Genomic DNA, 21,075 nt, shown 5'->3' on the forward strand with positions numbered 1-21,075 from the left:
CTCCCACATGAAGAATAAAAAGCTGAAGCTGCACACACTATAACCACATTTAGAATTGGTCCACTGGCAAAATTCCTAATAAGCCCTCCCTTTTCTTTAAATCTATCATTCTTCCACTATCCTAAACAAAGCCTTATACTGGGTACTAGATTTTCTTGTATTAATTTCAATTATTAATTCCTTGGCCCATATTTGAACTCAAGATTTCTTGCACATCAGAAATTATAAAAACTGATCTAAACAGTTAAACCCCTAGTTCTTGTCAGTAAGACACTCTTTCAATAACTTTAACATCACTAACAAAACCACAAACCACCAAAGACTCGCTTTTATTGTAGGTGAAGTGGAGATTATATAATGATGTATGAACCAATTTATTTATTCTATTAGTTTAAAATATTATTAAACCTGTCTAATAATTATCTTCATTATACTGCTATGTTTTGTTCAAGTAGAAGTTTCATGGAGTACTTTTATACAATCTAAGGTTCATATTCATAAAATATCTAGTTTGATTTCAAATTTTACAACAGCATTTGCCTGATGGGCTAATAATTCTAAATCATTAATACACAAGACTCAAGTATGCACTAACCATCCCTTCACAATTGTACAAAGAACATAATCACTCATTTCTGGGGCCATTAAATGATCTATATCCACACTTAAGGACATGCTACACTGGTGGCATACTTATCAGGTTTACATGATTATGGCCATGTTTATCTTTCAATATCATATCAGAATGAAAGTTACTAAATTTGCACTTTCCAATCACCATATTATGTATTCCATACTTCTTTAAAATAATTTTACTTTCACTCTGTTTTAAGAATAAATTTAAAAAAAAAAATTGGTTGGTTGGTTGATTTAGTGTTTTATGGCACAAAGCAGCTAGGCTATCTGTGCCAAACATCTGGTAAAAAGTTAAAAGTAAAGGATATTTAATAAAATTCATAAAAGATAATTAAGGTAAAAACAAAACAAGGTTTAAAAAAATCATAAATAGCATAAAACCAATGTTTACATCTAGTCTACAACATTAAGAGAAAAACTACAGTAATTCAAGTTGTAAAGAACTTTCTATAGCATAATTGTAACTATCATAACTCACCAGGAAGACTAACAGGTAAGTACAAAAACCACCATTAGTCACCTGAAGTTGACCTTTTCAGATCTGGTTTTGAGTTACTTAAATTGAACTAGATGAACTGTGATTTTTAAAAGGGAGCCACACTAAAAAGGTGTAAAGTAAATATTAAAAAAAATTAAATGGCATTAAAAAGATTAATGGCCTTTAAAAAACTAAATACATTACCAAGGTGGACAGTGTCACCATCATCAATAACACTGTCTAACATTATGGACAAACCTTGGGACAGAACATACTTAAAATGGTGCCGTCATTGTGAATCATAACAATGACAAGAAAGTAAAATGTGGCTTATTGTGATCTGAGTGTTACACAAACTACACACTGGTGCATCAGTTCCAGATAAAAGAAAACAATGAGTTACAAAACTGTGACTAATGCATAGTCTAGTCAGAACAACTTCCTCTTTCCGATAATAGCGAGAACAAGACGGTCAAAGTCCAATATAGGGTTATATTTGGAAAAGCTTGTTTTTGTGTTGCTCACTCCAAATCGACTGCCAGCTGACATGGAGCCAAGCCTTGAATACAGGACCATAGTCCATGTATGGGACAGGTACAGCAGTGATAATGCCAGAGCAGATAGATTTAGCTGCAGTGTCAGCAAGCTCCTTCCCGCAAATAGCAACATGGCCCAGTATCCAGAAAAACTGGATAGAAGTAGATGTTAAAGAGAAATGGGCCAGTCAGTTTTGAATATTGGAGAGAACAGGGTGTGAACCAATGTCAAGTGATTCCAGGGCCAGAGAACTAAGCGAGTCAGTATAAATAGTGCAGTTTGAGTACTGCTTAGCTTCTATATGATCCTGGGCAAGAGAAATGGCATAAAGTTCAGCAGTGAATACAGTGAGCTGTAGAGGGGACTCTGCATGCAACCACCAAACCACAACAAACAATGGCAGAGCCCACACAGTCACCTGATTTCGAACCATCTGTATAAATATGAATGGAAGGATAGTTCAAAAGTTCATCAGCAAATAATAGATAGTATTTCCAATCAGAAGTGTCTGCTTTTCTCAGATGGCTTCAAGACAGATCATATTTGTGAACTATAAGAAGCCATGAAAGAATGGGTTGACCAGTAGATACAGTAATGTTATCCAAGAACAGATCCAATTCATCCAACTGCACCTGGATGCAAAGGCCAAAAGGAGCAATGGCAGATCACCTATTCTGAAAAAGTATGGCTCAACCAAGGAGGAAAACACAATCCCAGGTGGGATGCTTTGGTAAGGAACGAAGTTTTGAAGCATACAGTAAAGACAGTTGCAAGCAGCAGAGGTGCAAAGAAAATTCATGAGACTCTGCGTATAAGCTCTGAACTGGGGAAGTACAGAAAACCCCAGTACAGAGCCAAAGTCTTTGATGATGAATTGTGAAGCATCTTTAAGAACGAGGTTCTGGCAGAGCCATAAACCAGTGATCCATAGTCGAGTTTCAATCGAATAAGAGCACAATATATCTATGGCACAGAACATCGATCCACTCCCCAAGTGGTGAAAGAGAGGATACAAAGAATGTTCAGTGCTCTTGTACATTTAACCTGTAGCTGCTTGATGTGTGGTATAAAGGTCAGCTTACAGTCAAAGATAAGCCCCAAGAACTTTGTCTCAGGGACCACAGGCAGCACAACTTCACTAATACAAAGTTTAGGATCAGGGTGAATACCCTGTTGGCACTAAACGTGCATGCAAACAGTTTTACAGAGAGAGAAGTTGAAGCTGTTTGCTGTGGTCCACTTCAGTAAATGACTGAGGGCAGCCTGTAGATGTGAAAGTCGTCGACATAGAGCCCGTTTGCAAAAGTGAGAGGGAGTTGTTCAGTGATGGCATTAATCTTTATACTGAAAAGTGTGACACTCAGAACACAGGCCCAAGGGACACCAAGTTCCCGTAGAAAAGAACGGGAAAGTGTCAAACCCACATAAACTTGGAATCTCCTGTCCATAAAAAAATATTAAATACAAATGGGCAAACAGCCACATAACCCATATATATGGAGATCTCGCAAAATGCCATAGCTCCATGTTGTATCTTAAGCCTCCTCGAGATCAAAGAATATTGGTACAAGACGTTGTCCTTTGAGAAAGGCTTCTCTGATTGACGTTTCAAGTTGAATCAGGTGGTCTATGGTGGAGAGCTGTCATTGAAACCCACACTGAGTGGGCAAGAGGAGTTTGTTTGATTCAAGGAACCAAACAATACAAGCATTAACCATCTTCCCTAAGGTCTTACAAAGACAGCTCATCAAAGCAATGGAACAGTAGTTTGAAGGAATCTTGGGATCCTTCCCATGCTTAGAGAAAGGTAGGACAATAGCCTGGCACAAGGCATCAAAAAAAGAATTCTCCTACCAGATCTGGTTAAAAACAATCAGAACAATAGCAAGAGAAGCATGAGACAGACAGTGCAACATTTTGTAGTATACATCATCAGGTCCAATCGATGTACTGCCAGACCAATGAATGGCCAGTTTGAGTTCCACCAGTGTAAAAGGACGATTATAGTCATAGAGGCAATCAGCTAGAAAGGAAAGGGGTGATTGCTCTCCCCGAGTCTTGAAGGTGGAGGAAGAAGCAGAAATGCTAGATACCCAGCAAAAGCTTTGACCTCGACTATCGGTGATACTCCGGGTATCAGCTACTTCCTGGCCATCGGAGAGCAAGATCAAGAGAATTATATTGCCCACTGACCTTTCAAATCTTGTCCCATGTGACTTTGGAACTGGTGGTTGAAGATATGCTGGTTGTAAACTTAATCCAAGATTCCTTCTGGCTTTGACTTCTTACCCATCAAGCATGTGGGATATCTATGGAAAGTATCCCAAGCCCATTTTTGAGCCTTCCGTGCCATGTGGCAGGCAGGATTCCACCATAGACAAAGGCATCGTGGAAAACTTGTCGAGGTTTTAAGAATACATTGAGCAGCTGCTTGTATAATACAGTCAGTTACTGCTGCAACACAGTCGTCTATTGATGGCTTACAGAAGATGGCAGGATCAAGTTCTACAAAAGTAGTAAAAGAGGACCAGCTTGTGCGAGCCAGTTTCCACCAGGGCACACGGGTCGGGTGGCATAGACTAAAGTCAGTCTCTCTCAAAATTATAGGAAAATGATCACTGCCTCATGGATTATTGTCAACTCTCCAAACAAATGGGAGTATAGTGAAGGGGAGCAAATTGAGTGATTAACAGCAGTAAAGGATTGACTAGGTGCATGAAAATAAGAAGAAAAACCAGTATTGAAAAGAGAAAGGTTGTGATCAAAGAGCATATGCTCTACACAGCAACCCCTACTCTCAATATCAGCAATTCCCCGGAGAGGATGATGTCCGTTAAAGTCCCCCAGGATTAAAAGGGGAGACAATAACTGTTCAATGAGAGCATCAAAGTCTGATTGATCATAGGTCTCTCCAGGCACCAGGTAGAGAAAATAAACAGTGATGGTATGACCCAAGGAAACATGGATGTCTACAGCCTCCAAGATGTGTTGAGTGGTAAAGACATGGTGGGCACATGCTGACCAACAATGCCACCCCTCCATGCACTTGTCCATCACACAGCCTGTCATTTCTGTACAAAGAAAAGCACCAAAAGGTGACTGTACTGGAAGGTTTCAGAAATGCTTCCTATAAGGAAAGACATACAGGATGGTAGGAAGCAATCAGTGGTTTGATGTCATCCAGATTAGAATGTAAACCTTGACAATTCCATTGTATCAAGGTGGCCATTTTTATTTACATGTAAGAAAATTTGGTGGAGAAACCTTCTGTTTATGACCCCGTCTTTTTCCCTTCCTATCCTTATTCAAGGGAGGTCTATTGAACTCCATGGGTCCTGCACTGGGTCAATTGGGCAGGTCTTTCCTGTTGCAAGAGGATTCCAGTGAATGAGGATGTGAACAAATGATCATTTTGCATCTTGGGGTGGGAGAAAAAGATGCAACCAAAGAAATGCCTGTTGTACCGAGAACCAAAGGAAGTGAATCTTGGGATTTGTTGGAAAATATGTAAGGGACAGAGATGGGTGTTGAAGTTGAGTCATCAGCTTTTTTAACCATAGAGGCCAAAAGACTATTCATTTGTTTTGAGAACAATTCTTTGGGAGGCATAGAGAGATCTGTCTGCACTCCCACTGTAGCTGTGGAATGAAGTGCAGCAGCATACGTCTGAAATGAAGTGGTGGACAGCAACTTTCGAGCCTCAGGATAAGTAATGTTATGAATCATTTTCAAATACTGCACCTCTCCCAACCATTTAGGGCTAGAACAAAAGTAGTAGGAGTGAGAGCCATTGCAATTGACTCAATGAGGGTCCGTCACACACTCATAGGCATCATGGTCCTTGCCACCGCAACGAGCACATGCCAAGGAACCACAACATGACATCTTTGAGTGACTGAACCGCTGACACTGGAAACATCAGAGAGGGTTTGGAATGTATGGCCATACCCTACAATTTAGATAACCTGCCTTGATAGTGGCAGGTACACATGGTGATGTAAATGTCAAAACGAGGATATCTGTTGGCAGTGTAACTCTATCTTTGCAAGTGAAGATGCGCCTCACTGCAGAAACTCCTTGAGTCGAGAAACCAGCAAGAATCTCTGACCTGGGGATGTTCTTCAAATCCCTCTCAACAATAACTCCTCGTGATGAATTCAAAGTAGTATGAGGTGTAACATCAATAGGTATATTCCCAATCGCCTTTGAATGCAAGAGGAGTTCACTGTGTTGATATGTGGATGTTTCCTCCAATATGTCACCAGAGCAAAGCTTCTTTACTGACTTTGGAGAGCCAGCAAGTCACTCTAGTCCCTTCTGAATGAAAAAGGGAGACATTTGCCCTATAGGTTTGTCTGAAAGAGAACGTAGGATGAAAGAGTGAGGTACAACAGGTGTTACAGATGTTGAAGATTGCTATTCAAAATCTTCAAGACGTGGTCATTTACCTAAGGACTAATTTTTCACTATTTTATTTAAATTTATATTTGGAGGATCCAAAACAAAAAAAATAATATTTCGGTGCCCAATGACCCTACTACCATGAAGCCCTATGAGGGGATGCACTACAATGTCAAACAAGGACACTGCAGCAATACCAGAGTTTTGTGAGCACTATACCAAAACACCAGCATCAGATACAATGTCCACAACACCTGTTGAGAACATCCAACACTGGTATTTGGTTGAACCTAGCCCAAGTGGACCAGCCAACTGACCCAAGTGGGGCCACCCCAAGGCTGCCCATCTACAAGAATTCAAGGCCAAAGTGGTGTGTTAGGGTTGGACTCCTCAACCACCAGGATCCTCTCCTCCCCTTCATGGGTCGCGACGCACGCCAAACATGTGGGTAGATGTTTAGAACTCAGAGGAGGTAAACTTAAAAAACAGAACCTTCCCTGGGATCTCCCCTTACCATGTACAGGAATCCACACCGAGAGGAAAAAAAAACAATTCTGATAAAATGTAATATTGGCTATGCAATATTGTTTAGTTTTGACAGCAATAACTATAATGCATTTTTAATAGATACAAGTTAAGCGAATGTAACCTTTATTAACAAGTAATGACATTAAAATAGACTAACTACAGACAGCATTAATATTATTATAATGATAATTTTTAAGTTTCTTAAGGATCACAATTGGATAGTTAAACAACCTTGAAAACTTAATGGAAGCAAGCTCAAGTAGCAAATAAAACTCAACTACAGCAGAAATTTATGGGAACAAACATTTACATACACATGAATCACAAACAATGAGTAACTATAATTACACGATGAATCTATTAATTATACAAAACATTATTCCATAAAACACAAATGAAAAAAGAATATATTGTACAATTCTTTAATACAATTCCTTTGCTTTACACAGAACGCTAGACTTCACTTCCATGTTGCTACAGTTTCTTAATGTATGATTGTGGAATATTGTTCAAACATTCCACACATCTCCCAAAAGTTGTTTGATCACCTTATGAACATCTCAGTTTTTACACAAGTCCATACACAGTTTCACAAATGTTCATATCAGAACACTGTGCAGACCAAGCCATGATTATTTAGTGAATGTTACATTCGTCTCTTTTCAGTCAAAGATATCATCTCACTACATTTGCTGTATGTTATGATCATTGTTTTACTTGAAGACAAATCTTCACCCAATAAAAAGCATTACTGAGGAAATGGCATAATGGATGAAATCTACCTGTATCTGTCAGCATTCAGAATACCTTCATTTTTGTGAATACCACTGACACAGTTAATTTAGATGCATTGTGGATGTTGTATGTCACTACTAGCTGTCTGATTGACAAGTGAAATAGCTTGTTTGTAACAAAGCATAGGAAATTGTGCTTCTAATATTTTGTTCTCAACATAATAATCATTTAAAAGTGCAATAAAAATACATAAAGGCACCAATACTAAAAAAAAAAAAAACATTCTGTTTAAAAGAATTATAATATAAAATTAGATGGGCAGGTCTATAATTATTTTCAATAATGTAGATCAATAACAAAATAAAAACGAGAATAAAAAATTTGTCAAAGAAAAAAGTTTTTATTGATATAAACTGAAAAACAAATGGCCAAGTGAACAAGAAATGAAACTTATAATTAAAAAATATGTGAATATTAATCATGACAAATGGAATATTAAACAGAAAAGAATGAAACAGAACCAGTAATTACAGAAATACCAAAATAACTCACACTGGTGAATGTCATAAACGTATAACAATCCATACAGATTACAAGACAAGTTACTGCTATAGATTGAAGTCTAACTGAATAAATAAAATCAGTTGAAAAATTAAAGATTACAATGAAGAGTAGATTGAGGAAAATATCTCCAAATTTCTCTTTAAAATATGTAAGAAACAAAAAAAAATTCCAATTGTGATGTTTCCAGTTAATATTATGGGGAAAAAAAAAAAAAGAGAGAGAGAAAGATATTCAAAATTGAGGTAATAAAAGATATTTTATTCATATTGAATAGGTTTTGGAAAAAAAAAAAGTTCAAAACTACATATTAAATGACAAGATGCAGTTAACATATGCCAAGTTATAGACCACAAACAACAATGACAGGTTAACATACACGTAGTACTTTAACTCCACCTCACCCAGCTAAAGCATTTTGGAATACCTTCTGTATGATTGTTTTATTATGTAAATGACATAATTTGACATTTAAAACAATATTCTATTGATTATGTAGCTTCTGCAAATAAAATCACCCATACATGTGAAAATGTATAGGAATCTACAGCTTTGAAATTTCAAAACTGTTCATTGTGGTGTTTCTTTATAAAACAATCAAAATGTTTACCTTTCCTCTAAAGTTTTTACTTTATAACTGTATATTTTATCCTTTTTAGAACTTGAAAAGCATCACATGCAACACCACTATGTTCACAATCCCAGGCATACAATAAAAGTAACTTTTTTTTAATAACAAACTTTTATACTGTTAATTAGAAGGTTTTTTTAATATATACAAGTTTTAAGCAGTTTTATATTAATTTACACACACTCCTCTTAATTCCTTCACTGAGGCTCAAAATCAGAGCATTTAAGGTATAACTTTTGTTTACTTCTAATTCAATGCCCAAGAACCTTGTGATTCACCCCAACTGATGAATTCTGAAGATATGTAAGCTTTAGACTTAGAATTATACTTCTAGGCATTTAGCACTTCATTTTTCAAACCCAGTGAGTAATTCAAATAGGCAATGAAAATTATTGTCTTATAAATAAGGGTATGTTTAAAGTAAAGATTAATGACAGCATTTGATAATCAGAAAACAAAACTCTGTATTTCTTGAAATCATACAATATCATGTAAAGCAGGCTTCAACAAATGCCAGGACCCATATCAGCACAATGACTAAAAATTTTATCATGGCACCTGATGTTTTTTTCATTTTATTCATGTATAGGACTGTGTCAAATAGAACTCAAATCTAGAATAGTCCTAGACTCTTGCCTGGTTTTTGCATGCTTTAAGTCTCAAATCAAACTTTGTTTCTAGGATTTTAATGGTAGTCTGCACTTATGTTTTTTCAAGAATGAATCATTGCAGTTGCACAACACATTAATAACTTCAAACCACTTTGTTTTTATTCTTTCTTTCAGTTCAGCCAATATTATCAGGTGGTCATTGATATCTTGTGATTGTGAGAATTCACTCATTGCTGTGAAAATAAACAAACATACACTGGTGCTTCAATTATCTGCACTTTTCTGGGGGAAAGAAAAAAACTGATAATTGAGGCACTAGTGTACAACAGATGACAAATGAAGTTGAGTGAAATCTTTAAGAAATCTTAATGTGATTTCAATCAATAATAAAGTGAAGTTAGCCAAGCTACAAATATTTTGTATCCCTGTTTTAACAGCTAAAAATAAAGAGATGCAAAACCAGGATTTAAATGACCAACTCATGATTTGAATACATGCAAAAAACCATGGATATCATGCAACACCCAAACTTTTGCAAGTAAAATTAATTTCTAAGTGACAGTTTCTCCAAAACATACAAATTATTGTCTGGAGGAAAGAAATAACCAAGGATAATCAAGTCGCAGCTAACTCAGGCACTAGTGCAGCCCCCATTTTCTAGTACAAACAATAGCAAAGTTATATTATGTATACCTGATTCCTGAGTTTTTAAGCTGGGTCCTAGATCTGAATATATTTATTCAGACCTGATATAAGACTACTGATTTGTTTGTACTGTATTCATAATTTTGAGGAAAACACAAACTAAGCTCCAGTTTAGATAGTTTTATTGATTTATGAGGCACTAATTTATAGAACGAGTTGAATTTGGCATTAGTGGAGGCAATCAATTTATACAAGTTTAAGAAAATAACCAATTATTTTGTGGAAAAAAAAGGTTTTTTTTAGATTATTATTTTTTGTTAAGAATGTGTGTGAAAGGACAGCACCAAAGAACCATACAGTTCATTGTAGTCTGTATCTTAAATCTTCATCCATTTTGGAAACTAAAAATTTGTGAGTTCTTACCAGACTGTATAATTTGAAGGATTTAATGAAATGGCATCTTCAGTCAACATGAAAGATCTTTCACTCTTTTCATCTTTGAACAGAACAGCTCTAAAGTAGTCAAAGACATCTCTAACTGCAACAACAAAATAATTTAATCAATTAGAATATATACTTTAAAAAACTAGCTGTTGATAATATCATACATAATTGTTCTGTAACAGATGAAACCAATTGTGCAAAATTTACTAAAATGTGTAGACAATTCCTTTTATGTATATATTATTTGTTCTTTCGAAAATAAATAATACTGATTAGTTCATATGTCAGAAACATCTCAGATAAGTGATACTGTTTGTTAAAAAACTTTTATTCTAACAATAAATAATATATAACATTTTAATGGTAATGCAATAAAAGAACATGGATAATTTATGTAAATATGCCTCATGTACAATACACTTCTTCAAAGTAACAACTGCAAGACTTTTACCAGTTGATGATGAAAGAGAATAATTAAAAAATATATTTAGCTATTTTATGTATGATGATTTAATTTCTCTTTAGTTTATGAATTAACTGATCTTTACTAGTCTTGATGGATGATATTGCCAGTGTTTAAACATAACAGAGGAACCTGCACTTCTTTAACATGTTTGGAAGTACTTAATCTGACTTAATAACAAATCTCTGACTTAAATAGACCAACCCTGTAATTTTGGTCACAAATTAAAATTCACACAAGATCTATAAAAGCTGAAACAAAACACAGAAATCTACAGAATTTGATCCGAGAAGCCTTTTGCTTTGTTTTTACTAAAGATACAGAGATCTTGGAAGTTTGATATTATCCCCAAAGAATAACAATTGCAACAATTATATCTATCATTCAATAATGGTCATCACTATAACTACTCAACTAAGTTAAAAACTTTGGTTTGAAGTGAAAAAAACTTTCTTAAGAAATCATTCTCCAACACATTTTATTGTATCTTCTCAGATAATTTTGTTTCTGGGGTTGATGAGCAAACACTTGTTTCCTCACAGATGTTCCAGGAAATACCAGACATGCACATCCAAGTAGTAGGACACTGTACATGGCCTAGTTGACTTAGCAATTTTTTTTTAACTACAAAAAAATACATAATTACAATGATCTTTGTTTAAATAAAAGTCTTTAACTCAACACTTTCACTATTTGTGTTAATTTACCAAAAATTAGCAATAAAACAATACTTTAGGTTCTTAAGTTACAGAAAGCTAGCATTTTAAATAATTAATTTCAACCTCATTCTAAATATATATTTAGCTTATCTAATTCACTAACATTGTTCCCATTTTGCCGAGACATACAAAGATTTTTGTTTTTTAGACTCTCATCCATCTGTCTTTCAAACTATTTTCAAGTACACAGAATGATACAAGAAATTAAGTCAGGAAATAAACAGAAAAGGAGACAATGTATAACTAGAGCTAAGTATCTACTTAAAATTAACATTTTACTTCAATTAACTTCAAATACACTGACTTTGTCCTAGATGTATGTTAAAGGGTAATAAAGCTGTCCAACTAGTGGAACTTGCTCATCAGTTAATTGTTAGGCTCATTAAACAATTAGATTTAATTCATTATTCTCACACAAGAAAAACTGGCAAAACATTCTGACACAATTTTTAAGACAATCTTAATATTCACTATTTGGCAAGCTGTCATCATTCTGTTTGTTTTAAAATATACAAATATAATACCATAGATTCCCTTGACAACAGAGGCCTTTCTATACACTGAACTTTAAAGAAGTACATCTATTCGGTTACAAAATCCAGGATTATCTTACACATCAGCAAATACTGTAGCCATTTTCTTAAAAAAGTTGTGTTTCATTACTTAATGATCAAAACACTTGATATGACATCATAAAAATATAACAATCAAGATTTGTACAAAATCTAAGCACAAAAATAAAATGAAAATTTTTAAAAAATCAAAAAGTGATCAATGTACTCTCAAAAAGTTATAGGTTTTTGACAAAGGTAAATGTATTCCTTGGAATGAACATATAAATTTAAAAACTGATATTTTGTTGCAGACAAAAACTCCTGAAGGCTACGCAGAAATGATAATTTGAACATTTTAATCATTTTTCTTCATGCATTACACCAAATAAATGTTAAAAAAGTAATAAAATATCAATTATAACATACTTTGAGTCTAAAAGTTTGTGGCAAAAAATTCATTTGACTAAAAAATACATAAAGCTAGAAGAGACCCTGTTTGCAAAAACAATAATTTAGAATGAAGTTACTTCTTTAATCCTAAAATGTTATAAATTAAAATGTATCATACACACAGGGGAGGTGCAAAACCTATAACAAGCTGAAAATATGATTAATAGCTTTCCGTGTCCCCCTACCCATACAAGGTTCCAAAAGAGTATTGTAATAAAGCTACTGAACTTCTGTAAACATAAACTTCGTACTCATTCACGTACTAACATGTAATGTGCTAGTTTATGATGTAATCAATATCAGATTATACCCCTCCTCTAACTGGAGGCTGACATTATCTACTTACTCAATATTCCATACCCCTCCTCGAAGTGGCAAGACATGGTGGGTTCTGTGGAAAATTAATCATCTGAATTACATTTTAAGGTAGAGAAAATGTTATCTTCAGAACATTCTATTAACCTCTTTTCCTTTTCAGAACAGTTAGCTAAAATCTCACATTGAAAAGACTGGAAAAAACCAGTGTAAATATGAAAAAAATGAAGTAAAATGACAAGATTCTTTTTGAGACTATACCACAAAATTGGAAAAGACATGAGGGTAGACTCTCTTTACTGACACCACTTGGCTTTGCACTATGGAAGTAAAAGTTATCCTGCTCAGTTGGAAGAGAGTGACACAGGAGAGAAAACTTGAGAAAGGAATGGACAGAAATAATCACATTTACATAAGGTCCCAAACTAAAATACAATAAAATGGATTACCACAAGCACGTACACCAATAGCTGTCTTGTTGAGTATTTATTTAGTTGTTGTTGTTTTTTTATTATTGGTACAGTAGGGCTTCAAAAATAAATTATATATATATACTGCTGAAGTATTCTTGAAGAAACCCATTTCAAAAAGTAAGCACTACATCAGAGAAGAATGGTTTAAAGCTGTTTCTTTACCTCTAGCTCAGTGTGAATTTTGGAAAAAAAGAAGTATTCCCTTTGAAGCATCATCAACCATTTAACCATTTGGTAGGTTCTGTCTTTTTTGTCTGTTGGTTTGTTTTCCCTTCCTTTTAAGAACATCTCACCTACTCATGGAAACAAAATCTAGAGCAGTGGTTCTTATCCTGGGTTCAATCGCACCCCAGGGGTTCAGCGGAGGTAAAAAAAAAATATACTATGTGTGTGTCCATTCCGTTCACCCCACTCATATGACTCGTGACATCATGCTCCACTTGGCCATCATTGGCTGCGGCTGATCACGTCACACCACTTGGCCTTAATATCTGTGTTGTAGGGAACTTCATGCGCTTAGCAGTCAACTTGTGACAGTAGTAATCATGCATAATTTGTGATGTTTTCCTAATCTTTCAATCCTTTCATACTATGTCGAGCAAAAACAGAAAGTGGTCAGATGAATACGTACAATATGGATTCACATGTATAACGGAACATGATGGGAGTCAGCATCCTCAATGTACGATTTGCAATGCTAAGTTGAGCAATTCTAGTCTAGCACTGGCAAAACTAAGAGATCACTCCCTAAAGCTGCATGGAGATGGGAAATACAAGAACACAACGCTTGCTGAATTCAAGGTAAAGAGGGCCAGGTTCGATGAAAAGGCTACTTTGCCTGTTCTCAGCTTTGTACCCATCGACAAACCAATCCTCACAGCATTGTAAACATGCAAAGCAGAGCAAACCACACATTATTGGTGAAGCATCATAAAACCAGCTGCATTGAAGATGGTGAATATCATGCTGGGAAAAGCTGTTGAAAATAAGTTATCTCAAATTCCTCTTTCAAATGACACCATCAGCAGCAGAATAGATGACATGAGCGATGACATCTTGGCTCACGTAGTTGCAGATATTATTTCAAGCCCAGCAAAATTCAGCAGATTTTTTATTTTGTAAGCCTCTTACAACAACAACTAAGGCAGCCGATGTGAAGAAATTTGTGGATGACTTCTTCAGAGACAACGATCTTTCGTGGGATATGATTTCTGCAGTTTGTTTGGACGGAGCTCCAGTCATGCTGGGATGAAACTCTGGTTTTGGTGTGCTGGTGAAAGCCGATGCACCACACATCATTGTAACACACTGTGTTCTGCACAGGCATGCATTGGCAACAAAAACCTTGCCTTCAAAACTAGCAGAAGTATTAAAAATTGTAGTGGAATGTGTGAACTTTGTGCGAAATAGTATCCTGAAGCACCGCATCTTCAAAGAGCTGTGTAATGAAATGGGATCTTAATTCGAGGTACTTCTGTACCATTCTAACATTTGGTGGTTATCCCAGGAAAAGGTGCTGAATCATGTTTTTGCCATGCATGTGGAATTAGCCCTGTTTTTGTGAGAGCACCAACATTGTCATGCAGATTGCTTCGAAAAATTTGAGTTCATTCTCATTTTGGCATACATGGCTGATATCTTCAATGCTCTCAATTATCTCAATCAACAGATGCAGGGCAGTGGAGTCAACATCATTGAAGCAGAAGAAAACCTGAAGGCTTTTCAAAAAAAGCTACTGTTATGAAAACGACAAACAGAGAATGATAACTTTGCAACCTTACCCCTGCTGGACGACTCTGTAAGTAAGATCGAAGATGTCTCTGAAATCGGAGACATTTCTGTACCCGGGGAACTGAAGCAAGCAATTGTTATGCACTTAGATGAGCTCACAAAATCTCTTGATGGAAACTTCCCCGCCAGAGAGTCATACCCAGATTGAGTGAGACAGCCGTTCACGTTTAGTGTTGCAACAGCAGATGTCAATGATGAATACCTCAACAAAATCATTGAACTTCAGCAGAGTCAGGTTCAACAGCAACTTTTCAGAACAACGCTCTGAATGTTTTGGTGTCACAAATCGTAGGGTACCCTCTTTTTGCTAAGAAAGCACTTGAGATACTCATACTGTTTGTTACAATGTATCTTTGGGAGCAATTCTTTTCAAGGATGGTAGACATAAAAACTAAGAAAAAGAACAGACTTTGTTGCAAAAATGATATGAGAGTAGCACTTGCCAAAGTAAAGCCATGCATTTCTGAACTTGTCTCTGAAAGGCAACAGCAAGTCACATTGATTTGCAGTAAATATTCATTGAGTTATGTTTTTGTTTTTGTGTGAAATTCATGTTTTGTTGGTTTTGTTCTTTGAACAAAGCGATATTGTGTGCAACTGATACATAGTTCATTTTATGCACTAATAAAATATCTACTTATGTTTTGAATCTGAAAAAATCATATTTTATTTTTCCAATTATGAAGGGTTCAGTGAATGCAAGTATGAAACTTCCGGGGTTCAGTACTTCCAACAAGATTAAAAACCACTGATCTATAGACTAATACAACCACAATGTAATTTCAGTAACATTGAAGCAAAGGCACCTTGGGTCTTCCAACTTTCCCACCTGCAGGATTTCATTCAGAAAATATCAATAGTTACATACAAGAAAAGTCAGGAGATGAATAATTTGATGGAAGATGATAAGTGTGATCTCTCATGGAGGGATGAATAGGTTAAGTGAGTTAACTCACCCAGTGGAAGGAGATAAACCTCATGAAAAATAGGAATTTTATGGTAAGAAAAGATGATTTTGATTGCCTCTAAAAAGAGCTATGAGGATAAGGAACATCTTACTGCCTGCATGGAACAAAGGAGCATATGTGCATGTTTTCTTATAGCAAAGCCACATGGGGCTATCTGCTGTGCCCACCAAGGGGAATCAAACCCCTGATTTTAGCATCAAAAACACAACAGCATCCCAAAATAGGCATCTGTAAAATGCTGTAAGTAGAGGCAAGGTGAAGAAAGAGGAATGTCCAAGGTCATGTTGGAATAATAAACCCATCACAACAGAAAGAGGTAAACAGATGGAGAAAGAAACATGAAATGTCAGTGGTCCTCTGAACATATTCAGTGAAGAGAATGCAAAGGCTCTCCAAGGAGACCAAACCTTTTGCACAAGAAAAGAAAGAGAAATGAGAACTCTGTAACCAAAAGCTCCATTTCTAAAATTTAAATAAGATGACTAAGTCTTTCTGACAAACAAGCTAATACAAACCATCAAGTAAAATAAACATCCAGTGAGGGTCAATGTTAACTTGGTAAGTTATACCAGCTAATATCAACAAGATGACTCCCAAAGAAAAAGAGAGATCACTTTAAAAGAAGTCTTCCACAAGGAAGCAAGAATTCCACTGCCTACAACAGTGGAAATGCAAACCCAGTAACAGCATCCTCTATGTGAAAACCCCCAAGACCTGGTTAACAAAAAAGAGGGCTGTAACTTACTCAACAGGAAGGACCACAAGCTAAAAAATTCAACTGAGACTTATGAATAATGGAAGCAATAGATGGTCAAGTGAACCATAATATATATTCAAATAAGCATTCAAAACATTAACTTAGTCATCCACGACCTGAGAGATCACCTATCTCAGATCAAGCAAACATTCCATGTGAAATGAGATAAGACAAGAAATTGGTTCAAGGGCAACAGAACTATAACAATAGGCTGTCAATTCCTTCTTGTAAAACTACAAAATTTAATGTCTGTTTTCACATGCTTATAAACCTTGTTACACAAGTTTTAATTCACTGAAATTAAAACCTAAGTCTTGATATAAAATTGTAAAACGTTTCTTAAATGAAAATAAAAAACTAACTACTTTACACCTGTGGGAGATAAAAGATATTTATTAGGTAAATAAACAATAACTTTTTTCTTACCCATAACATGTTTAATGTTGTTAATAATGAATTTCTTTATGAAAATAAGGCATTCTTTGATTATTTCAATTTTAATTACCCAATTTCTAAATAGGATTATTTTTAAGTTATTATTTTTACTCCACTCATGTAAAGCTTTAGTAATTATTGTACTATTACATTTTTGAAAATTCTGAGAACTCTGGACCATACTCTTTATTAGTCTTAACTCTTTTTTAGCCACAATATCAAGATTGACAGCAAGTACATGGTTAATGGGAGAATAAATTTGAGAGGATGAATTATATTAACATTCTGAGGATAAAACATGGTCCAATTATTAAATGGTTATGTTATTTGACACTCTTATGATTAAGGATTCAAGAATAACTATTCAGCTTGGTACTTCATTTTTCAATTAATGATGTATAGAAGTGTATTTGACAACATTCTAATTTAATTAGTTCTCTACAGCATGCTTCTATCCATAAATGAAACTATAAAGTAAACTTTACCCTAATATTCAATAGTTGTTTTAGATGTAATTAACTGCAAATAGCAAGAGATTGTCTACATTGCTTATCAAATCTGATGACACATTTATGTTCAACTGACCAAATGTAAGTTTATATGACAGCCCTGAAAATCAAAATGTATAAACCTCTGAGACCTCCTGTTTGATAAACTGCTAGGATCTTTTATAATAAATTATCCTGTATTTAATTCATTTGTTCTGCATTTGTACCCACAACTACATGGCCAACATGAAAAATACTAAGAAAAATATATCTTATTTTACAGTTACAATATTCATAAATATTCATTTTAAATTTGGCCGTTAAATCCAAAAAGATGAATTGTAACAAATATTTTAACCAAACAGTCTTCTCTTTCCACATGTAAATATGAAAACAATTCAAATTTTCACGTCTTTGAGTTCTAATTTCTTTATACTATAGGAAATGAGAACATCTTCAAACTACACTCTGGACTGGAGAATTAATCTGAAATATCTATAGAAAAAAAAAATTAGTACAACATCAATCCTTTAAATTTAACCAACTTTACTGCTGCAAAGTAATGTTTAATAACGAGAATGTAATTAATAATAATACTAGTTTACTATGCTAGATTCTAACTAACTTCTAGTTCTAAGTACAACTATGTAAACTAATATCGAAACTTATGTCAGGACGTTAGGCCTACATTTTTCAGAATAGGCTATTTGAACAATAGCAGAACTCCCATCATTTTGTGGTAGCGGCTCAATATCTTTCCATGATGGTCGGTCTCTGTACAATACCCAACTACTTTCTCTAAAAAGGGTATCTTGATTCATTACTGATACTGAGGTTATATACAGATATTTTATTGTAAATAAGCTAGCCTACAAAATATAACTAAATGATGGCATGAGCTGTGCTCATCATTATTGATAAAATCTCACTGTAATAGCGTCAACGAGAAACTATACACATCCCATGATGCCGACCACAATATACAGCAATAGCGCTCTAAAAATGTTTATTGCCTAAGATTTCTTTGATCGTGGCCAAATTAACTAAAATAAAATATCTGGCAGTTATTTTGAAGAAAATTAAAAATTTCGAGAGAATGATTAGTCATCAGGAGTGCTCAAAGACTAAGAAATCTTCCTTCGCCTCGTTCAAATGCTCGCCCTTTCAGCCGTTGGGACGTTATAATGTGACGGTCAAACCCAATATTCGTTGGTAAAAAACTAGCCCAAGAGTTGGCGGTGAGTAGTGATGACTAGCTGCCTTCCTTCTGGTCTTACACTGCTAAATTAAGGACGGCTAACGCAGATAGCTCTCGAGTAGCTTTGGAGAAATTCAAAACAAAACAAACTAAATATATTTTACACATTTCAAGTGAAGACACCCCTCAGCAAATATTCACAACTGCACTTAAATATGCCGTCTGATTTCATACCTAACCTTTATCTTCCACTACAAAATAATATAAGCAAAATCAAAGTATGGTCGCAAATAGCTTTGACTAATTTTTTATTTTATTTGAATTTACTTTTATACAGTGCAATATGTATGTAACACATGGTAATATGTATCTTTTTTTTTCAGTTTTAGGAGCATTTACTATGTATTCTTATTAATTGTTGAATGTTGAGCACATTATTTTTTTAACCGTAGACATGGGGAGTATAAGTATTTTGTAACCCAGATGTGGGTACTAATAGATATACAACTGGCTATAGGTGAAATTTTCGTTACTACACTATATTGAAGAGAAATGATGATTGTGTAAAACGTCTCTCACGGATAGACAAACTACTAAGCTTCTTGGGTAAGTCGTCATGAAAATCTCAAGAAAACTCCTGCGGAATTTGTCCATGCACATTTGTAGGTTCTACATGAAGTAGTTGAAACTGCCAAGAAGAAATCACCATGGGAGGTATACACTGATTTTATTCTTAAAGACAATATCATTTCCAAGGGAAATTTGCAATGTAACTTACCACATTATGAAATAACATCATCCTTCAGGTAGCAGAATGTTACAGACGATGAGTAAACTGCTACGAACACGCTTCAATACAATTACTTTGTGCAGTGTATTTAGAAAAATAATTAAAAGATGTGAAGAGATTCTGTTGTGAAAAAGGTGTTTTGTCAGTTTTCGGGCTTGATGTAAATTCTAACCTGGGAGAAGTGGCGCAAAAAGAGAATATTGACCCCAGTGCAATTACATATGATATATATATATATACTAAACATTAAAACCAAATGAATGTTAGAGAAGCAGACACAGACACATAATTTCATAAACATATAAAAATCACACAGTACACTCTATTGTTTAACAAAATACCAATGTTCAAGATGCTTCTCCTCTAATCCCAAGCATCGCAATAAACAAATTAAAAGAAATTAGAACTACGAGGCCTACCAAAACATTGTATAAAACAATTTTCGGGCTTAAAAGCCATCACACACCGAAAGCTAACTCTCATTTCTAAATGTTCTTCACTTGTTAATGTATTTTAAAGTTTTTAACGTAATAAAAACATACCTACACTTGATTTCTTTCACATATAGAAGACACTATAGAGAGCGTTATATTTAAATAATATAACATTTTTATTGATAACTATGGAAAATTTTTTATCTGTCAAAACTAGTGACACCAAGTAATATGTAAAAAAAAACAACAGAAAATCACTTACAAAATAATATATATATATTGTATATACATACCTGTATGTTTTTTTATGAAGGTTTTAAAATGGCGGAATGCTATACGTCTCAATGTGCCAAGAAACGAATTTTATTTCGTAAGGAGCTTCAAAGGTGGAACAAAGATGTTTTATTACTTGTCGGTATGTATTGCTATTTAGTTTTTATTACTATGTACAGTATTTCAAGCTGTTTAACATTCTGCTCCAACTTGCAAGATAAGACTGAGCGTAATGTGAATAATAATTTAACGACAAAGTGGGCTGGATGGAAACAGTAAAAATTCCCACGTTAAGCCTAAAAGTAACTTTTGACAAATACAGTCAGTGAATGATAAAACAAGAGTGAAAGTAAAATAAGTGAATGAAGCATAGAGGATGGAGTTTACGTTTGTCAGCAAACAAAAGAACGACGACAATTTTTTAGTAGGTATATAGCAGTAACTATGATGCTAATAGTAATAATACTAAGACTACTAGAATAATATTAATAATGGTAAAAGTAATAGCATAATAAAGTGTAGAGGTTATGGTAACAAAATTTATATGCAGAAATTTCATACATCGTTGACTATAGTAATACAAATGTTTTGAGCTAGAGTCCTTCAAGATCAAAGCCCAGGATACAGCCAAAGGATATGGGCTAATATAATCCTGATTTTATTTGGTTATTAACTTTTTCTAGTGGTAATATAAGGTACTGAATAAGGGCTTAACATAAGATCAAAATGAACAGGTGATTGCCATCGTCATGGTTTCATT

At 34.7% G+C, this 21,075-nt stretch overlaps 2 protein-coding genes across 5 annotated transcripts in view; one reads left to right on the forward strand and one right to left on the reverse strand.

Moving 5' to 3' along the window:
- The window catches only part of Fnta (farnesyl transferase alpha), a 32,796-nt gene extending 14,178 nt beyond the window's left edge, over positions 1-18,618 (reverse strand). The window contains exons 1-2 of one of the 3 annotated variants that reach the window (XM_076460985.1): positions 18,309-18,618; positions 10,187-10,301 (exon numbers count right to left, since the gene is read on the reverse strand). In XM_076460985.1, coding sequence (XP_076317100.1) covers positions 10,187-10,301; positions 18,309-18,441 — 248 coding nt within the window. In that variant the 5' untranslated portion in view covers positions 18,442-18,618. Of the gene's footprint in view, positions 1-10,186; positions 10,302-12,739; positions 12,785-18,308 lie in introns of those variants that run through there. The other 2 variants (XM_076460986.1, XM_076460987.1) reach the window with 2 other exon arrangements.
- Positions 18,619-20,345: 1,727 nt separating this feature from the next.
- Positions 20,346-21,075, forward strand: part of LOC143229123 (mushroom body large-type Kenyon cell-specific protein 1-like) — a 73,265-nt gene continuing 72,535 nt past the window's right edge. The window contains exon 1 of one of the 2 annotated variants that reach the window (XM_076460979.1): positions 20,346-20,457. In XM_076460979.1, coding sequence (XP_076317094.1) covers positions 20,364-20,457 — 94 coding nt within the window. In that variant the 5' untranslated portion in view covers positions 20,346-20,363. Of the gene's footprint in view, positions 20,458-20,488; positions 20,740-21,075 lie in introns of those variants that run through there. The other variant, XM_076460980.1, reaches the window with a different exon arrangement.

This window comes from Tachypleus tridentatus, chromosome 10, assembly GCF_004210375.1.
Source record: "Tachypleus tridentatus isolate NWPU-2018 chromosome 10, ASM421037v1, whole genome shotgun sequence".
In the NCBI taxonomy this organism is placed as follows: domain Eukaryota; kingdom Metazoa; phylum Arthropoda; class Merostomata; order Xiphosura; family Limulidae; genus Tachypleus; species Tachypleus tridentatus.